At 38.0% G+C, this 18,241-nt stretch overlaps 2 protein-coding genes across 2 annotated transcripts; both read left to right on the forward strand.

The window, feature by feature from the left end:
• Positions 1 to 5,414: 5,414 nt before the first annotated feature.
• On the forward strand, positions 5,415 to 7,425 carry LOC102717785 (expansin-A21-like). Its single transcript, XM_040521611.1, has 3 exons — positions 5,415 to 5,562; positions 5,662 to 5,974; positions 7,086 to 7,425. The coding sequence occupies exons 1-3, from the start codon at positions 5,415 to 5,417 to the stop codon at positions 7,402 to 7,404; spliced, it is 780 nt and encodes a 259-aa protein (XP_040377545.1). The 3' UTR covers positions 7,405 to 7,425.
• Positions 7,426 to 9,623: 2,198 nt separating this feature from the next.
• On the forward strand, positions 9,624 to 17,395 carry LOC102704499 (protein DGS1, mitochondrial-like). Its single transcript, XM_006650072.3, has 14 exons — positions 9,624 to 9,903; positions 10,241 to 10,355; positions 10,471 to 10,674; positions 11,123 to 11,251; positions 11,345 to 11,512; positions 12,087 to 12,281; positions 13,230 to 13,330; positions 14,387 to 14,476; positions 15,292 to 15,364; positions 15,453 to 15,481; positions 15,577 to 15,700; positions 15,852 to 15,962; positions 16,464 to 16,564; positions 16,647 to 17,395. Exons 1-14 carry the CDS (start codon positions 9,686 to 9,688, stop codon positions 16,747 to 16,749), a joined length of 1,761 nt encoding a protein of 586 aa, XP_006650135.3. The 5' UTR covers positions 9,624 to 9,685; the 3' UTR covers positions 16,750 to 17,395.
• The last annotated feature ends 846 nt before the right edge of the window (positions 17,396 to 18,241 follow it).

The raw sequence follows: 18,241 nt of genomic DNA on the forward strand, positions 1-18,241 counted from the left end.
AGTTTTCATCCGCATCACAAAATGAGGGGTTTCAATTGCGGTGAAACTCAACATAGTTCTCTTCCGAAGGTAACTTGGTATAGGCCTTATATTATTTAGGGGAATTATCAAACGTCATTGCTTTGTTGATTATAAGCATAAGTGAAACCACTTATTAAATATTAAAAGATAGTTTATGTGTAAAACTATTTTATACGTGTTTTTTGATCTAAAAGCAAATGCTAGAAAATAAACTATAATGGAAAAAACCCTCAAAAATCAACTCTAAACATAAGTTTGAATATTCAAATTTTTGCTTTCCAGCTCGTCGGTCTGTTTCCTTGGAATTTAGCTTTCCTTCTGTTTCCATACTTGTCACCGTGCTTGTGACCTTCGATAAATTTTAAATTGAACAAAACTCACATGGTTATTATATTTATATCGGGCGTAGGTTGATAATATGACAGTTTTTTTGAAGTATTTGTAAATTTATTAATTGTTAAAATGGAAAGGGTAAAAAAATGAGGACAGAAACTGGAGTATTTATTAGTTTAGTGACGTACTTGGAAAGTTGGAAACGAATGGGGTGTCAAATACTCTATCTGCCTTAAAGTATAGCTACATTTATAGTTTAAATTCACCCCAAATATAGCTACTTAGGAGATCCACAAAACTCCCACATAACTCCAACCCTACTGGCTCTTGCACCTGACCTCACCCAGTGTAGTGAGGCGCAATTCTACATTGCTCTCTCTCGAAAAAAGCTTCAATTTTACTATATTTTAGAACAAGAACAAAGGGAGTGCAGAACTGCAGATTAGATTCACCGGGCAATTCATAATTTTGTCGTCGACCGTCTTAAATGTAAACAAAAATTTCTGTACCTGATCTCTCTTCTTTTTCTGGGCCATACCGTAATACCAGAAACAAGAAACGGGAGCGATCAAAACATATACTATTACAATCCAATTTTAGGATGTATATATGTGCATATGTAATGACTTCACCACGCAGATATGTGCACTCATAATAACTTCAAGACACATGTACGTGTGTTTATAGGGATGAGCATGCACGTGTTATGGACGGCTGTGTTTCGAATTGACCATATGCACCACATATTCATTTGGACAAATTCACCGAACATGAGTTTAAATCCTACAGTAAGGTACAGTACTGCTCACTGATATGTGGCAGTACTACAGGTGGTACAGTACTACATATGATTCCATTTGTTTAGAGATGTGGCATATTGTTGCAGCACTCAACGGTCGGTTACTTCCTACTCCTATCGGATGGATACTTCGCATATGTTAGGGTCATCTTATCTCACCTATCTTCAAACAAAACATCATAAAAAGAACGACTTCTCCGTGCCCCAACCTATCATGTCATGTTGCAATCTACATCTGTCAATATGTGTATTTGCATCCTCATCGGTTTTTGAAGACCTAGCAATGCCAACACCACAATATTTTTATAAAATAACCAGGAATCACAGTTGAGGAGACAACAGCCGGCCTACTGTCATGGAGTAGTAGGTCACTGCATACTCTCTGTTCTCTTTTTTAACTTCATTGACTTTTTTGATTTACTTTTAACCATTTGTCTTATTCAGTTTTTTTATAAATATATAAAATTACAAGTTATGTTTGAAGTGTATTTAATAATAAATTAAATCATAACAAAATGATTAATAATTATTTAATTATTTAATAAGATGAATAGTTAAACATGACCTAAAAATTAATGTCGTTAAATAAAAAACTTGAATTCAGTACATGGTTACATTAGACAGAATCTTGTGATACTAACCATACGGATCAACCAATTTGATGGGGACGTCTATCTGTCACCAAACTTAAGTTTCGGTCAATGGCCAGAGCTTGGTGACAATGCATTTTCTTTTTCCTATCTCGTGTTCTCTGCACTCGAATTGGATTCATGATCAAACCCAATAAAATCTCAACATGAGAGCTAGTACAAAGACTGTAGCAAATATTTCTTGTGACTTTTGGATATGCCTATATGAAAAGAGAGGTTTTTTATCGGTGAAAAGAAAAGGCTGAAGTGGAAATCATTTTGCTGTACACTGCTAGTACAGTGTACTCTCCTCTCTTAGAATCTTCGGCTCTTCCAAACGGACTTTAAATTTCTCACGTGCCTGTCTTAAGGAAATATGAAACCATGATTTGGAACAATGTCCGGCTTGAAGGAAAATGACTCAAATCAGAGGTGGTTAGGCATTGGCATCTAAAGTAAACAATAAAGTGAAAATGTCGGTCACCTATGGTTGCCCACCTGTACCATGCTCAAGAAACTGAGCTAGTAGTATTAACAGTTTACCTTCTGAATTATACCAAGGGCTATAATCGCTGAAATCTTATGCTAGGATTCAGAAAGCTCTTAACAAAAAGGAATGATAAATATTTACTGTCTGCAGATGGGAATTTTTACAGGTTAGCTAGCCTGTCATTTTGGTGCCACTTAAAAGCAAATCTATCTTCCTGAAAACTTCTCTGTGAGTGTTCTACCGACCAGAAAATTTTCTCTGAAAATATGGGCCTCAGTTTCTGTTTGTTCTGACATGACAGCAAAGATGTCAACACTGAAACAGCTGCACGGGCGTCCCAATTACTGAGGTGTTGTTTAGATTGAGAAAATTTTTAAGAGAAGTATCATATTAAATATTTGATCGGATGTTGGAAGTGGTTTTCGGACACGAATGAAAAAACGAATTTCACGACTAGCCTAGAAACGGCGAGACGAATCTTTTGAGCCCAATTAATCCGCCATTAACACATGTTGGTTACTATAGCACTTATAGCTAACCATGGACTAATTAGACTCAAAATATTCGTCTCAAGATTTCTTCCATAATTATACAATTAGTTTTTTGGTTCATCTATATTTAATACTTTATTTAGGTGTCTAAAAATTTGATGTGATGTTTTTTTAAAAAAATTTTGGGAACTAAACAAGGCCTGAACCATAACAGCAAAGATCTCGGAGTGCACTGAGGTTCTTTTACTGAAGATCCTGTGCATGTATCCCTGACATGCTCTGTGTGTGTGTTTTAACATTTTCCTATCTTTCTTGGATCTGCATAGTCCCCTTCTGTTTGATGGCAATAGGCAGCAGGACATGATCTATGAAAAACTGAGATTGTCAGACCTCCTCCATTACTCCATCTCCATGGACTATCTCTGTTCACAAATATGCCTACACAGTTCCTACACACACAGATCTTGGTTTCGGTGGTGGTTAGATTGAGAAAATTTTTGGAGAAGTGTCACGTCAAATGTTTGACCAGATGTCGGAAGAGGTTTTCGGACATGAATGAAAAAACGAATTTCACGGCTAGCCTAGAAATCGCGAGACGAATCTTTTGAGTCTAATTAATCCGGCATTAGCACATGTTAATTACTGTAGCACTTATGGCTAATCATGGGCTAATTAGGCTCAAACGATTCGTCTCAAGATTTCTTACATAACTGTGCAATTAGTTTTTTGGTTCATCTATATTTAATGATTTATTTAGGTGTCTAAAAATTCGATGTGATGCTTTTGAAAAAAAATTTTGGAAACTAAACAAGTCCTTCATCTCCAACAAGTAGTTGGTTACTGGTTACAACTTACAACTAAACAGGAGCAACTCAGGCTACTTCGGCTAGAGATCTAGTGGACTGCAATTTTCAGAAGAACACAAACAGAAGCAAGCAGCTCAAAGTGGTTGTTGAGGTGGCTTAAAGCCTTGTCTTGCCTGCACATTTAGTGCCCCCACATGCATGCAGGTGCAGGCCTCTCTTTGCAATCTTGCTTGTTGGAGATCCTCAATTAGTCCAGAGAGATCTTTGACATCATGTCATGGTTGCTGGTCCTGCTTTGGTTATGCAGCTAGCATTCAATTTGGACTCAAAGGCATGCAACCATAAGGGAGCTGCTAACTGGCTGTCAGATATCTTGACACATATGCAATGGTTAGTGTTAAGTCATAGAAGCTCTAATTAACACATGCATCCATGATGCACAGATAAATTAGGGGCATGGATGTGCTGTTCTACTGTAGATTTGGCCCCTCTAAGGGAAACAATGCACGACCTTGTTGTCACTTTATAGTCATTTACTACTGCCTACAAAAATGGTCTGAATTAACACACTTTAATTTGAAGCCGATTAAACTTGTGGGAAAAGTACTAGTACAAGTGCATCGAATTTCAAAATGTAGGTCCATTTCATGGTTCTACATTTAATACTACTTTTTGCATGTGTTCTGGCTTTGCAAAGTTGCAAACCATATCTGATTATACACCTGAAGGCTGCGTGTAGCAAACTTTTATCGTCGGAAAAAAAAACTGTACTGTCAGTCTGTGACAACTAACCACATAAATGTGCATCACTGCATGATACCTAGCTTTACATTCTTATCAGTCTATCACCCGAAAATCAGCTGAACTCTTTGCATTTTGAAGAAAAGCTGTACAGCATTTTCTGTTGGAAGCTATGAGTCACAGGGTCGATGGATTGTTTAAGCAGAGTCTGAACTCTGAACTCTGAATGAGGTCGATCGGCCATTTGGCCAGGAAGTTTTTTAATTTTACATCTATACCGGTTCAGTCGCGCTTAAGTTTATGCATGTGATCTGACTTAGATAGTTATAAAAAAATCACAAATTTTGCACGTCTGATTTTATTATTTTGATTTCTCTAGTTGTACATCAAATTTACATTTACATGTTTGTCTATAGACCAAATACTTCATAATCAACTCTGTAGTTTTTCTTAAAAATTCATAACTATTTAGGTGGTATGTAAATAATGAGTGCTATTGTATCTAAGTAGAAAAAACTTGAGATAACCGATCTTGTGCTAGTGTTCTCTTAATTGGCAACAAACTTGGTCCATCTCTTCACACGTATGTTAGAGGATATATTTATAGGTGGATGAGCGTAACATTGAGTATGTAATGGTGTGCACGCGTGTGTACGTCTTCCGTGCAATAAAAAAATCCCACATCTTTTCGCTTATGCTTATAAGAAAAAATATTTGATTTTAATGTTTTTTACTATAATTTATTTTTCAGCTCTAACTTTTAAATCACTAAAAAATATGTTTACTTTTAGTTTACAAATATATTGTTTAACCATTTCCATAAAAAAGACCAACCATTCACCGTTGAGTTGGTAGGCAGAGAAAGACACGCACATTACACATATCATAGAAAGACAAGCATGCATGCAAGCGTACGTGCAGTTAAAAAGTGTTAAACCAGTGACATATTCTTCGAAAAATAAATCTACAAACTTTTCCTGTGCTAGCCAGCTATATGTGCGCGTGCCTATTTATACCCCCACACGAACGAACGAACGATCGATGCCAATGTAGTAGACACGAGCCTACTTTAAGCTCTCTACTTCCTCGATCGCGCGTACGGCAATGGCGGCCTTGCTAGCGGTGCTCTTCTTGCTCTCGCTGTCGTCGCCGTCGTCGTCCTCCGCGGCGGCGGCGGCCGGGTACGCCCCCGGCCGCTGGACCAACGCCCACGCCACCTTCTACGGCGGCGCCGACGCCTCCGGCACCATGGGTACGTACGTACGTCTCTCAGCTAGCTATATCTATATATATGCGTGTCAGCTCTCAGCTCTGGATTGAAGTGTGGCGATCGACGCCGGCGCCGGTGCAGGTGGCGCGTGCGGGTACGGCAACACGTACAGCCAGGGGTACGGCGCGGACACGGCGGCGCTGAGCACGGCGATGTTCGCGGACGGGCTGAGCTGCGGCGCCTGCTTCGAGGTGCGGTGCGCCGGCGGCGGGGGTTGCCTGCCGGGCGGTGCCGGCGGCAGGGGGTCCGTCGTGGTGACGGCGACAAACCTGTGCCCGGCCAGCGGCAGGGGCGGGTGGTGCAACCCGCCGCTCCACCACCTGGACCTCTCCCAGCCGGCCTTCCTCCGCATCGCCCGCTACCAGGCCGGCATCGTCCCCGTCTCATACCGCCGGTGAGCGACCATGTCTACGTACACCCTTCGTCGTCGTCGTGCACTAGCTAGCTAGCTTTAGAGGAATACTAGCTAGTGCTCTAATGCTTGAGCGAGATCCGGTCAAACTTTTCAAATTGTGATAAATTGTTGATAATTTCTCAAATACTTAGTTTAAAATAAAAGAAGTGTGTTAAAAGAAAAATAACGACGTACTCCGTCCGGTCAAAAGTTAATGTCGTTTTGGATAGTTGTATGGTTAAACTTTTAAAACCTTAACTATTAATAACTATTAAAATATATTTAGTTTAAGACACTAGGGAAACATGTTTGAACGAGTCTTATAAAATACTTCAACAAAGATAAACATTTGTTTTTTATATTATAATAGTAAATTATAATCAAAGATAAATTTTGAAGACCGTGTTGGTGTCCAAAACGATATAAATTAAGATTTTGCTTGAAATTAATGTAATCTAGTAATACCATAATGTGTTATATTTTCTAAATTTATTTTGATATAAAATTGTTGGTTGGAATTTTGAACTTTTGACTTAATCTTATAATGAGTTATTCTTAATTTTTTAAAACCCATATTTTATAGTTAAATTATAGAAAAACTATGCGTATTGTGATTTATCACCAGGATTCACGAAATCATGCGGTAACCATGCTACAGCTAGAGGGCAGTGATGGTAACCGTGTGGTTTGGTTTCATGAATTTTTATCAAAATTCATTTTTGTAGAAAAAAGATAAAATATCGAAATAAATTTCTGCAAGTAGTAGTTGATTTCTATTGCAATCTTATAGGTTTATTTCATATTTTGGGCTCCACAAAAATAGGAAAAAAGCTTAAAACAAAACATATATGGGATAAGATATTATTTCTTCTTTAAAAATATATTAGAAGTTGCGCTAACAAATTTATGCAACGTTGTATTACTTTTCTAGAGCTACCTACAATTTTTTTTTTGAATTTTCGTAGTATGGTATTTTGTGAAATCTTAAGATCATAATACCTGATGTTATATGTGACATGTTATAATGCATGTTTGTTTTTTTTTAAAAAAATTGATCATAAAACACGGTGTCTTTCTTTTCTGAACTTTAATTCTTAACAAATATGTGTAGCGTGGCGTGCCGGAGGAAGGGCGGGATGAGGTTCACCATCAACGGGCACTCCTACTTCAACCTGGTGCTGGTGAGCAACGTGGGCGGCGCCGGCGACGTGCACGCGGTGGCGGTGAAGGGCGGCGGCGGCGGCAGGGCGGCGCGGTGGCAGCCCATGGCCCGGAACTGGGGCCAGAACTGGCAGAGCGCCGCGCTCCTCGACGGGCAGCCGCTCTCGTTCACTGTCACCGCCGGCGACCGCCGCTCCGTCGTGTCGTACGACGTCGCGCCGCCCCGGTGGGCCTTCGGCCAGACCTTCATCGGCCGTCAGTTCACCTGAGATCGGCCGGCCGGCCGGCCAATGCACACTATTGTATCTTGATCGATTTGAAAATTTCGCAGCTATGTAAAACTGACACGATCCGGATAATTAAGGGGATGTTTGTTTCTAGGGGCTAAGTCATATCAGATGTTAAACGTAAACTATTAATAAAACTCATTCATAATTTTGGGCAAATTCGCGAGACGAATCTAATGAGCCTAATTAATTCATGATTAGCCTATGTGATGCTACAGTAAACATTTGCTAATTATGGATTAATTAGGCTTAAAATATTCGTCTCGCGCGGATTAGCTCTCATTTATGAAATTAGTTTTTTATTAGTCTATGTTTAATACTTCAAATTAGTATCCAAACATCTGATGTGACATGAGACTAAAAAGTTTAGCCTCATCTAAACAACCTCTGAACAGTATGTCGTAATCAAACGCGTTTCAGAAGGAAAAGAACGTCCAGTAATGGTTGGGGATATCTATTTGTCCATGACTTAGGTTATTGTTTTTGCTTTCAGTAAAAACAGAGCTTTTTTTTAAAACTTTTTTCTCTAAAAGAAAATATATTTGTCGATCGATGGAATTTTTGATCTCGTCATTTCTCTAACATTATTTGTATCGATATATTAACAACTCACACTTAAGTATAATTTTGTGAATTGCACAAGTTTATGTGACCTATGTATAGAGAAATACGAAGCAATTGATAAATATAGGAAAACCGTTAATTACCATCTCCAAGAGAATAATAATATTTTACTTTCCAAAAACTTATATTAGATTCATCTAAAAAATTTTGGACATAAAAATTACACACTCCTCCTATAGAAATAAAAAAATTTATATTAGGAACACATATTTTTGCTCCTAATTTTAGGATACAAATGAGCTAATTTAGGCATGCGTAAATATTTAGAATATATTTGTTAAACTGTTGGAGATATATTTTCCAGTCAAATTCTTAAAATTCAGTTTTATCATCAAATCTAGATATCTCTTTGAGATGCTCAATACTTCCCATTTTCTCGAAGGAAGCGGATCATCTGGGCAGTTAAGCTCTTAGATTTTCTAACGGCTTTGTGCTTTCAGGGATAGACGCCGTCCCCGCTGATCAGGCTTCGGAGATGTTTATAGGGATAGGGTTTACGTGCGTGCGTTCTTAGAGGAGAGTGCGTGCGTTGTGAGCGTCTATATTGTACTATGTTCTCTTAAAAAAGCTCCATATCCACTGTCCATTTCATTAACGGAGTAGGATTGCCCTCACGTGGCTACTTAGCGAACCAATGAAACCTATGTGCTACAGTAATCAGGATTATGGATCATCTTTTCGTTTTTGGAAAAAAAAGGCATACAACATATTTGTAGATAAAAAATAATTTTTAAATAAAACTTTTATATACATGTTCTCGATGATAAAGTCACAACTAAAAAATAAACTACGATAAAAAATATCAAAATTTTCGGTCTTTAGTTCATTTAGTTCGGTTTCTCAGTTTTGGTTATTTTTGTCCACTCCTATGCGTGTGTATATATAAGTGCATAAACAATTTTTAAGGCTCTATGTACTTCTTATTGACTATGGGTTATCGAAAGTTTATAGCAGGGTAGGAGACAGTGTTTAGGCGATGGTACTTCATTAATTTTTTTTCAACGGTTAGGATTCTATATTTGCGTGCCTAATATTTGCAATGCCATTGTTTTAACATGGATTATTGCCTCTGCTACTTGTAGTTACCAAGAAAAAATAATCTCATAAAACTTTTATAGATGAGACAACTATTGATACGTTAGATATGTGCTAAACTTAAAAATATTGGTGAATGAATATGCTTCCTTGATAAAATGGACAATAGATATGGATAAAGTAACGACCGCCTAAATGATCGAGCGAGTTTATTTATACCTTGAGAAAGACCTACGAATCAAATACAGTTATTACCCAAAACATAACCGATGAATGAAAAACAAAGTAAAATTTACAAAACCAAATACATTATAGTCTAAGTGCATGAATGTACGTGAGTTTTGACACATGATACTTATCCTCTGACATATTTCTACTCGTCACTGATTCAACTATGAATCACCACATCACGCTGATTCTAAGTTAAATTATCTCGAACCCACGACGCCAGCTATTTTCTAGTCAAGTTTCAAAAACCATGTTATTAACCAATTTAACTTGGTATTATAGTAAACAAAATGAATATTTCGAAGAGTTGAGCTCTTCGGCTCTTCCTCCTCGGCTGCCGGGGGGCCCCACTCAGCAGCGCCCGCCCAACGCCGCCATGGGGATCTCTTCGCCTCCGCCGCCGCGGAGCCCTAGCTCCGACGGCGATCCGACCGAGGCCGCAAAGCTCGCCGTCGCCGCCCTAGCGGTGCCAGCTCGCCTATGGAGCTCCCTCGTCGCCCGCCTACGTTCGCTCCCGGGTCGCCGCCGCCGCCGCCGCGGCCGGCGCCCTGCTATCCCGCTCCTCATCCGCACTGCCGCCGCCCACCCTGCCCGGTGAGAATCCACTGCTTTGAATAAGCGTAGCTCCTGTGCTGGTCTTTTGCGAGGTGGTGCTACGCTAGTGCCTTCGTGGACTGGTTCACATGACAAGTAAAATTTGGGCGGATTTTGGGGTTTGAGGTAGCTGGTGGTATGTTAGGAACTGCCAATGTGTTTGGGAATTGGTGACTAGCTGCAATATAGGCAAATCATATTGATTTTTTTTTGTCTAGTTAAATGCTAATATTTGATAGGAGTGGTTGTGTCGGCGTGTGTTCTTTACTTCTTTGTGCTTTCGATGACTGCAGAATTACATTAAGTTTATTTATTTTTGATCATATGCTACTTTCAGGGTTACTGGTGAGATGCCTGAAGCTTTCGGCATCCTAGAAGATATTGCACAACACACGCTGTCTAGTTTGCATGGTATTCAGAAAAGCTTACTCTTTTGGCAGTCCAAAGCTGAGGTCTCAAGTTAATTCATAAACTTTTGAATTGTTTATCCACTGATTTTGATTAAATATGTGCATCTTATACTTCGTGCTATTTACCTACCTTTGGTTCTGGTATATATTTTTGCAGGGAACAAATTCACAGAAAATGTATTTCATGATATTTGAAAGAGGCCCAAGGGCCTTTGTTAAATCAACATATCAGACATTGACTAGACTAAGGAGCAATGAGAGTCCAATCCAGTACCTGTTGCACTCTGCATCGGATATGGTCTCAACAAAACTTGCTGTCCTGACAAGCATGCAACACTGCTTGGCCGCTTTTCTTGCTGAGGTTTGTTTAGTCAAATGTGTTTATTATTAAAAATGCTGATGTGTAAAGCAAACTCTTACCAACAGTTAATCTAAAGCTATTCCCCCCGTCCCAAAATATAAGAAGTTTTAGAGTTGGCCATGGGTATTAAGGAGGTAGGTGGAATTAAATGGAGGAATGTTGTGCTTGGTTGTGCGAAGGAAGTAGGTGAAGAAATTGAATGTTGGAAGGTTGTTATTGGTTGAGAAGAGAATGTAGGTGCAGAAGTTGTTATATTTTGGGACAAATTTTGAATGTTAGATGTTGCTATATTTTGGGATGGAGGGAGTAACCTTGTAGCTACTCAGTTCCAAAAACCGCTGCACTGCTGTGGCCAGATATTCAAACCCAATATTGTAACTCTTGGATAACATTGTTTGTTTTACATTACCACATTTATGAATCTAAATCCCGCATCTCTATTTTATAGATTTACTGCGAAGTTGATAAATTCAGAGAAGGATTAACTGAAAATTCAGATAAATCGCTTCACACACTGTTTGTTGTTTTGAATACTGTCTTCTCCAAATTGGAGGCATCACTCCAAAATGTTCGTGAGGTATGCAGCGCTTGATTTGTCATGTACTTGCGTGTTATATTTATAACATACTTTCGTGTTTGGCTTATGTAATATAATTTCTTATTTTTTCAGGGGCGAACTCTACTGGTTCCACCTGAGGGAAGCTCATCTGAAATCCTCTTTGAAAGGTTGCCAGAAATTGATTATGAGAGTTCAGAGTGGACTGAGGCTTCCTCAACAGATGCTATAAGTTTGATCTACCAAAACCTCCAGAAGTTAGATAATTTTGTTTCCTCTCAGGTAAGCAAATTCTTTTCAACAACAGCAACGTGTCCCACATTTGCCAGTTCTCAGCCTTAAGGCGGATATTAATGGCACTTGTTGTAGAGTGGGAATGGCTGGCTCCGTTTTATAGTATTGGAGGTTCTGTGATTACGTGTTTGCGCTTGATGTATAAAATATCTATATAGGTGTATGTACATGCATTATTTCGGACTATAAATGAGTGGTATTATCATACCTATAGCACTGAACAGGCGCCTCATTAGCATGCATATAACAGATCAACATGCTGATTACCAAAACTGTGAGACTTGAGTTATGAGAATCAATCATGTGGATAAACTAGTGATGATGTGTTCAATGCCAAACTTATATCTCAATACCAGAGTAAATGCGTAAATTTATAGCATTCTGCAGGTTTTTTTTGTACTTTCTCCATTTGTCATAATCTTTACTGTTATAAACTATTTAAGTTGTAATGATTATGTAGAAACAAGTGGGCTTGTTCACTAGACAACAGTAAATCTTACAGTTCTTAGCAGATAATTGTATGTTGCTCAATTGTCTGAAGCAAGTTTTTCTGCAATTATAGCTTTCAAGCCACAAAAGACCAACACATATGACCATACACTGGTTGCCCTACACATGTGGAGCATTGGGCCTTTCGGCATGTTCTCTATGGCTTCTGCGACATAGTAGCTTGATGGGAAGTCCTGACATTGACAACTGGATTCAAGGTGCCAAAGAGTCAGTAGCTGGATTTTGGGATGTGCATGTTGAGAAACCTGTAGGATACTTTCTATTTTTGTCCTCTTATTATTTATCTTATGCATTTTAAAATGATTCTAGTGTAAGCTAACTGAGGGTGAACCAAGACATTCTAGACAAAGTCTTTTCTGGTTGTTTCGACATTGACATATATGAGGCGTTCTGTGAGGTACTGCAGGATGCCTGATTTTGTTATCTATTAATGCAAATATTAGTCTAACAAAAAGGAAAACCAGATAACTGGAAAGAAAATCATGCTGCCTTAGACATACTAGATGTACTATTTTCTTATAGTATTAGAATATATGATACAGTATAGAAACCACTTCATGCGTTTGTTAAGCACTTGCACTTATTTTCATGAGCATACTTATAAGTATAAAAGTGCATATAAGGCACTAACTAATTACTACCTTGTTGCTAATTATAAGAAGCACACATAATTTCAAAAGTTTGGACTTTGTAATTCTTTTAACAATAAGTAACACAAGATTCAATGATATACATGTGATACAAAAATGGTACTTTCGAATTTTTGTTTCCGATAACTTTCTTATGACCATGATTTTGTAGTTAAACATGGTATGTTATTAAAGATTCAAGGGTAGAAGTTTATTCTGACAGACCATACCAAGTCAAATCACACATATCATTATGTAAAAATCAACAGATAGAGTAATATGCACCAGCATCCACATTGAAATGGCTGAAATACTGTTTATCATGGAACCGTTGAATGCAACATGACAGAACTTCAGAGAACATTACTATAGGAGAACATTACTATAGGAGATCAAGTACCAAGTTTTTGTGGGGAACTTCTAATTGACTTAATATAGACACAATTTCTTTCCATACCTTTGTCAAGCTGAATTTTGAATTTTGATATTGTTCTTTAAATTTGGAGATCAGTTATGTTATTGTGATTACATCATGATTGTTTTTGTTTTCTTTTAACAATGATTAGATCATTTCCATTAGAGGTGAGCTTTTCGAGACATTCAAAAACAGAGGTAAACATGTAATGGATAAACAAGAGGTCCAACTGAATGAAGAAGTATTGCACAGGTTATTCCTTGATACTACATCTCTAATATGCAGATTCCATTGTACTCATATCCCACGTTTTCTTTTCTTGAAGCTAGCATATGCATTTTCGCCGTTCAACAAATTGGTACCATATTATATCAAAGTCAATATCCCTTTTGTCTGGGTTAAGTTTCATTTGTTTATTCAGATAATTTTGAATAATACACACAATATGTACCTGTTGTTTCAAGATTTTTAAATTGATTATGCAAGTTTGGTTGTTTTAATAATGCTGTAGATATACTTGTAATTTTGATTTGGGATACCTACCGTACTTTGAAGTGCTTTCCAATTATTTTGGGCAAAAACAGTTGGGTAGTCACTATGAGTATTTGTCATGTGTGGCATGCAGTAGACCTGGTGGCACAAGAGCATAATGGCACCAGCTTAGAATGTATGTTTCAATTTTTGTTATCTTTTGTTCCCTACTGTTAGGGTTCTGTCAATACCTAGTAAGTAGTTGCTGTTTTGAGATAGGATTTGTTAGGTCCTTTCACTTTATAAAGGGTCAGACACATTGCACATGTGCTTTGAGGAATCAATCAAAGGAAACAAAAAAAAGGAAAATTCCTAATATCTCTCACTCCTTCCTTCCCTTTCCATGCAACAGCCACACTACAGCTACCGAGTCATGCCGCAGGTGTCCAGACCTCCAAGGACATGTCCTGAAACTTCCCTTCCTGTTTTAACCCACCTAACAATAATCTACCTATGACAGTATTGTACATGTGATGACTGATGAAGAAATTGGTGACATAGTAAATACTGTAGAAAATAGTGGTGGGGACTAAACAAAAAGATTCTCCAACCCAGCACCTAATGTTTTTCCATTTATCTACCTTTTGTTGTTATTATTGATCTTGTCTGGTGTTCTTTCAACCTGGATCACTGTAACTTTTCAGTGCAAAATTTGCAAATTTTAATTTTCATCAATATGTAAACTTCAGCTTTGCAGTTATATTTTTTCTGAATGCATTAGAGCATCATAAATTATATTTTGCATGTTTTAAGCCCACTGATATATTGGATTTGTAGGATGATGCTTGCCTTTTGTCAGGAAACTTCAAACGAGAAGCTTCCACAAGATTTATCAGAGCAAGCACTTATGAAAATTTTCATGGAGAGGCAAGACTGAACTATATAACTGATGTACTGGTGTTGACCGTGGGCATTCATGTGCAAATTTTTAAGATTTTTTTTTGTGATTTCCTTATGCTGAAAAAAGTAATTCCACATCTCAATCTTTGTCCGTCATTCAGTTTTGAAACTTTAGGTTCATATGATCACAAAGGAAAACATGGCACAGGCTTCATATTCTTCATTGAGTTTCAGTTGCTATTTTGAAACTAAAATGTTGTCACCTGGCCCTGGGGCCTGCAGCTATTTGAATTTGCTGGAAGCTCTAATTCATTCTCAGTAAACAACTACAAGCTGGTGAAAGAAATTAAAAGCTCAAAATGAATGTAACTCAGTACTGGAGAGTGGAGACCCAACATTTGATATTAAAGCATACTTGACCTTCTTATGATTAGCACCTATCAAATTCATGTTGTAGAATTCTCATTTAATGCTTATTCAATATTTCAAAACGTTATTCTTTGGAACCCCAATTCAGGTCATTTCTAACCTTTGAATTTCCACTGTGGTTGCTGAGTTAACTACTTTGTAGTAATGGAAATTAATTAGCTTCCTATTCTTTTCAGTAGTATCCAGAAGATCTCGTGGTACACATGTTCTATAGCTATTCTACATAGGTTCTACGTATAAATTTATAGCTGCTTTACATACTGCCTATATAGCTAGCTGTTCCAGAAACTATGTGCAGTTGATCACTTAATGCACTATTTTGGTTTTGCTTCTTTAGTGGAAAGCTAAGCTGCAGTTGACCTATCCTTATCTTGTTTATTTGTGCATTGAGTTCTATGCATGTATTGCCGCAGATATGAGAAGGAATGGACACATCCTGTTAAGAATCTTTTTCGTGGAGAGTTAGTATATGCCATTCTTATCCAGGTTAGTTCACTTATCTCTATTTCTGATGCAGTGAATATTCTAGTTCATGTTGATTTTCTTTTTCTCACCTTCAACTTTGAACAATCAGCTCCAGAAGCGTACAGTCGATATCAAGCAGTAAGTTATACTATTTGTCACAATAATGCACATAAAGATATAATTTGTCATGTCTAATATTCGTCAACCAATGTAACTGGATTCTTCTTACACAGGGCATTGCTGGAACTGGATCAGATTCTTAAGGGAAATGCGATAAACTTTGCTATTCTTGCAGCTTTACCTGCATTTGGTGTTTCGCTTTTGCTCCTCACTGTGGTGCAAGCATGGGTTATGAATGTATGTAAATATAGTTCCATGATTCTATTATTATCTCTTTGAAATATCATTTATGTGAAGAGTATCTGTACGACACATGTTTGCAGTTTGGGGATGTGTGTAGAAAAACCCAAAAAAAAAAATGGTGACTAATGTCTTGATTACAAAATAGGATCAAGGCGCAGAGGGAAGAGGTAGGATTGCACGGCGTCAAAGAAGGCTGCTGCTTCTTGATGCAGAGAGAAAGCTTATGGAGTTTAAGAATTGCACAATTAATGGAATGGTAATATTATCTAGAATTTATATGAGTTGCACGTATTACCTCTGTTTTATATTATAAGGTGTTTTGACTCTTCATAGATTCATATGGATGTTAGTGGATTTGGACACATATATAAATCATATTTGTTGATACATGGATGAATTTAGATAGGACCAAAACATCTTATAATATGGAACAGAGGGAGTATTTCATTTTGAGCTTTCTGATTCATTTTTTCCATCACTCCCTGTTGGTGTATATTCTAATATGTCTAGATTTTTTCCTCGGTATTTGATCTATGCGAATCTTGTTCTTGTACCAAACATGAGAGGGCCATAACTGCCCTTCCAAGATTGGACAATCCTACCCCTTTCAAGATTGGACAATCCTACCTTTGCGAGAATGCTTTTGTATTGATGGCAAAGCTATCTGTCAGCAACTTTTGAATAAAAAATAATAATATTGGCATGAGGACAAAACTTACTAGTTACTAATGATGTCCCTGAATTTCCTCTTTTACAGGAGGAAGAGGCATGCTGTAAGTTCGGATTAACACTGTACACCCTCGATAGATTATACAGAGCTGTTGAATCACATGCAGAAGAAACAGGCGAGTGGTCGAGGTCAGTGTCAACTCATATTCCTTGGCCATTTTGTTCCTGTTTTCTCTGGGATGATCTATGCACAAAACCGTTCGCATTGCAGATTAAGAGAAGACATTTTGGATCTGGCGAAACCTAAGATGGGTATGGCCGACAAGCTGGTGGTTCTTTCACGGCTGAAGGGAACGTACGACTGCTTTCCATAGCCAGAAGAGAGAGGGGGGCCGGGGGGGTGTCGCTGCATCTGAAAATTTCCATATTTTTTTCTCGGGTGGTGATTGGTGAACTTACAGTGCTTCATTTTGAGAAGACGAAGGCGCAAATCCTACTGTGGCATGCAGTCTGAATGTCTGATCCGCCTGCTGGTAGGAATTCATGAAGATTTTGACACCGAACATACGATAGAGAAGTGGCCTTGTGCCTGTCCTAATGCCTACTACTTGTTTCTCATTATGTATCTCCCTGTACAACTAGTCTAGTTTGTGGTAAACTGGCGATGGATGATCTTTTGTGATGATAAGAGCCATACTTCCATGCTTCCATCATTCAACTGGTTCACTACAAGCTGCAATGATTCAGTGATAATGTGCTATTTCACTCGGTTGTGGATCCAGCGTGGCTGCTAAGGGCTCCTACCTTGGACTCTCCTTGAAAGACAAGAGGAAGGGATGGAGGAAAAAGATGGAAAGAAAGAAGAGTACCGGGCTGAAGGAGTAAAAAAAATTAGCCTACCCTCTCTCATTGGGCTGGATTTGGGTTCAGATTCTCTGCAGTAATATATAGGAACATGTAAGGAGAACAGTAAATCAATATCAGTACATAAAATACTATAAAATACTATAGTAACAGCAATCCAAAATACTGTTTACTACTTTAATGATAAATCTCGGTCATCCATTTTAATCCAATGGTCGAGGGGTATACCAAATGCATTGTATTGGAGCCCCTGCAGTAGCACCATGCTACTACAAGGGATGTCGTTTCCACTGGATTCACCCTTTGGGCTTGTTTGGGGGGATTCACCCTTTGGGCTTGTTTGGGGAGCTTCTTTCAGCTGCGGCTTTTCTCAAAAGCTGCTACTGCCAGAAACTGCTCCAAACAATCCATAGCTTCTGAGAATCTGTACTTACAGATTCTGTAAAATAAACTAAGAATCCAGAAGCTGGAGAAGTTAGGTTTAGGAGCTTTTCTATATTCTCAGAAACTAGCTACCAAGCAGCTGCTTCTCAGAATTTAAAGCTCTTCTAAATAGGCTTTTTATTCCACTATAAACAACAATTCTTGTTTTATGAACTATGAAAAACAAACAAATTGCTGCTTAAGGTGATAAAAAACAGGAGCTGATTGTGTAATCTGGAGCTTAAAGTGGATCATACCGTCTTGCCAATCGAAGAAATCGTTGCAGGATCAGCGAACGATGGCTCAACGTTTTTCGAACTATTAAATAATATATTTATTTAAAAAATCATATAAGAAAGTTGTTTTAAAAATTCTTATCAATATAATTTTTAAGTTTGCTATAGTTAATGAAATGATAATTCATTGTTATGTTTTTGCGTAGGTTAACCTACTTTAAAAAACGGGGGCCTAGTTTGAACGAAATGTTTGTAAAACTCACGCTGAGAATAGCATTAGGATGAAGGGAGTATTATTCTTTCTTTTTTCTTGGATCCCCTAGGGAATTTCTATTTTGAGTAG

Source organism: Oryza brachyantha, chromosome 3, assembly GCF_000231095.2.
Source record: "Oryza brachyantha chromosome 3, ObraRS2, whole genome shotgun sequence".
Lineage (NCBI taxonomy): Eukaryota > Viridiplantae > Streptophyta > Magnoliopsida > Poales > Poaceae > Oryza > Oryza brachyantha.

Excerpts from the sequence above, each read along its gene's own strand:
- LOC102704499 (XM_006650072.3), top strand. The coding sequence starts at position 9,686 with ATGGGGATCTCTTCGCCTCCGCCGCCGCGGAGCCCTAGCTCCGACGGC. Across the intron at positions 13,331-14,386 it reads AATGAAGAAGTATTGCACAG|GATGATGCTTGCCTTTTGTC; the intron begins GTTATTCCTTGA and ends TTGGATTTGTAG. Across the intron at positions 14,477-15,291 it reads ATGAAAATTTTCATGGAGAG|ATATGAGAAGGAATGGACAC; the intron begins GCAAGACTGAAC and ends GTATTGCCGCAG.
- LOC102717785 (XM_040521611.1), top strand. The coding sequence starts at position 5,415 with ATGGCGGCCTTGCTAGCGGTGCTCTTCTTGCTCTCGCTGTCGTCGCCG. Across the intron at positions 5,563-5,661 it reads CGACGCCTCCGGCACCATGG|GTGGCGCGTGCGGGTACGGC; the intron begins GTACGTACGTAC and ends GCGCCGGTGCAG. Across the intron at positions 5,975-7,085 it reads GTCCCCGTCTCATACCGCCG|CGTGGCGTGCCGGAGGAAGG; the intron begins GTGAGCGACCAT and ends AAATATGTGTAG.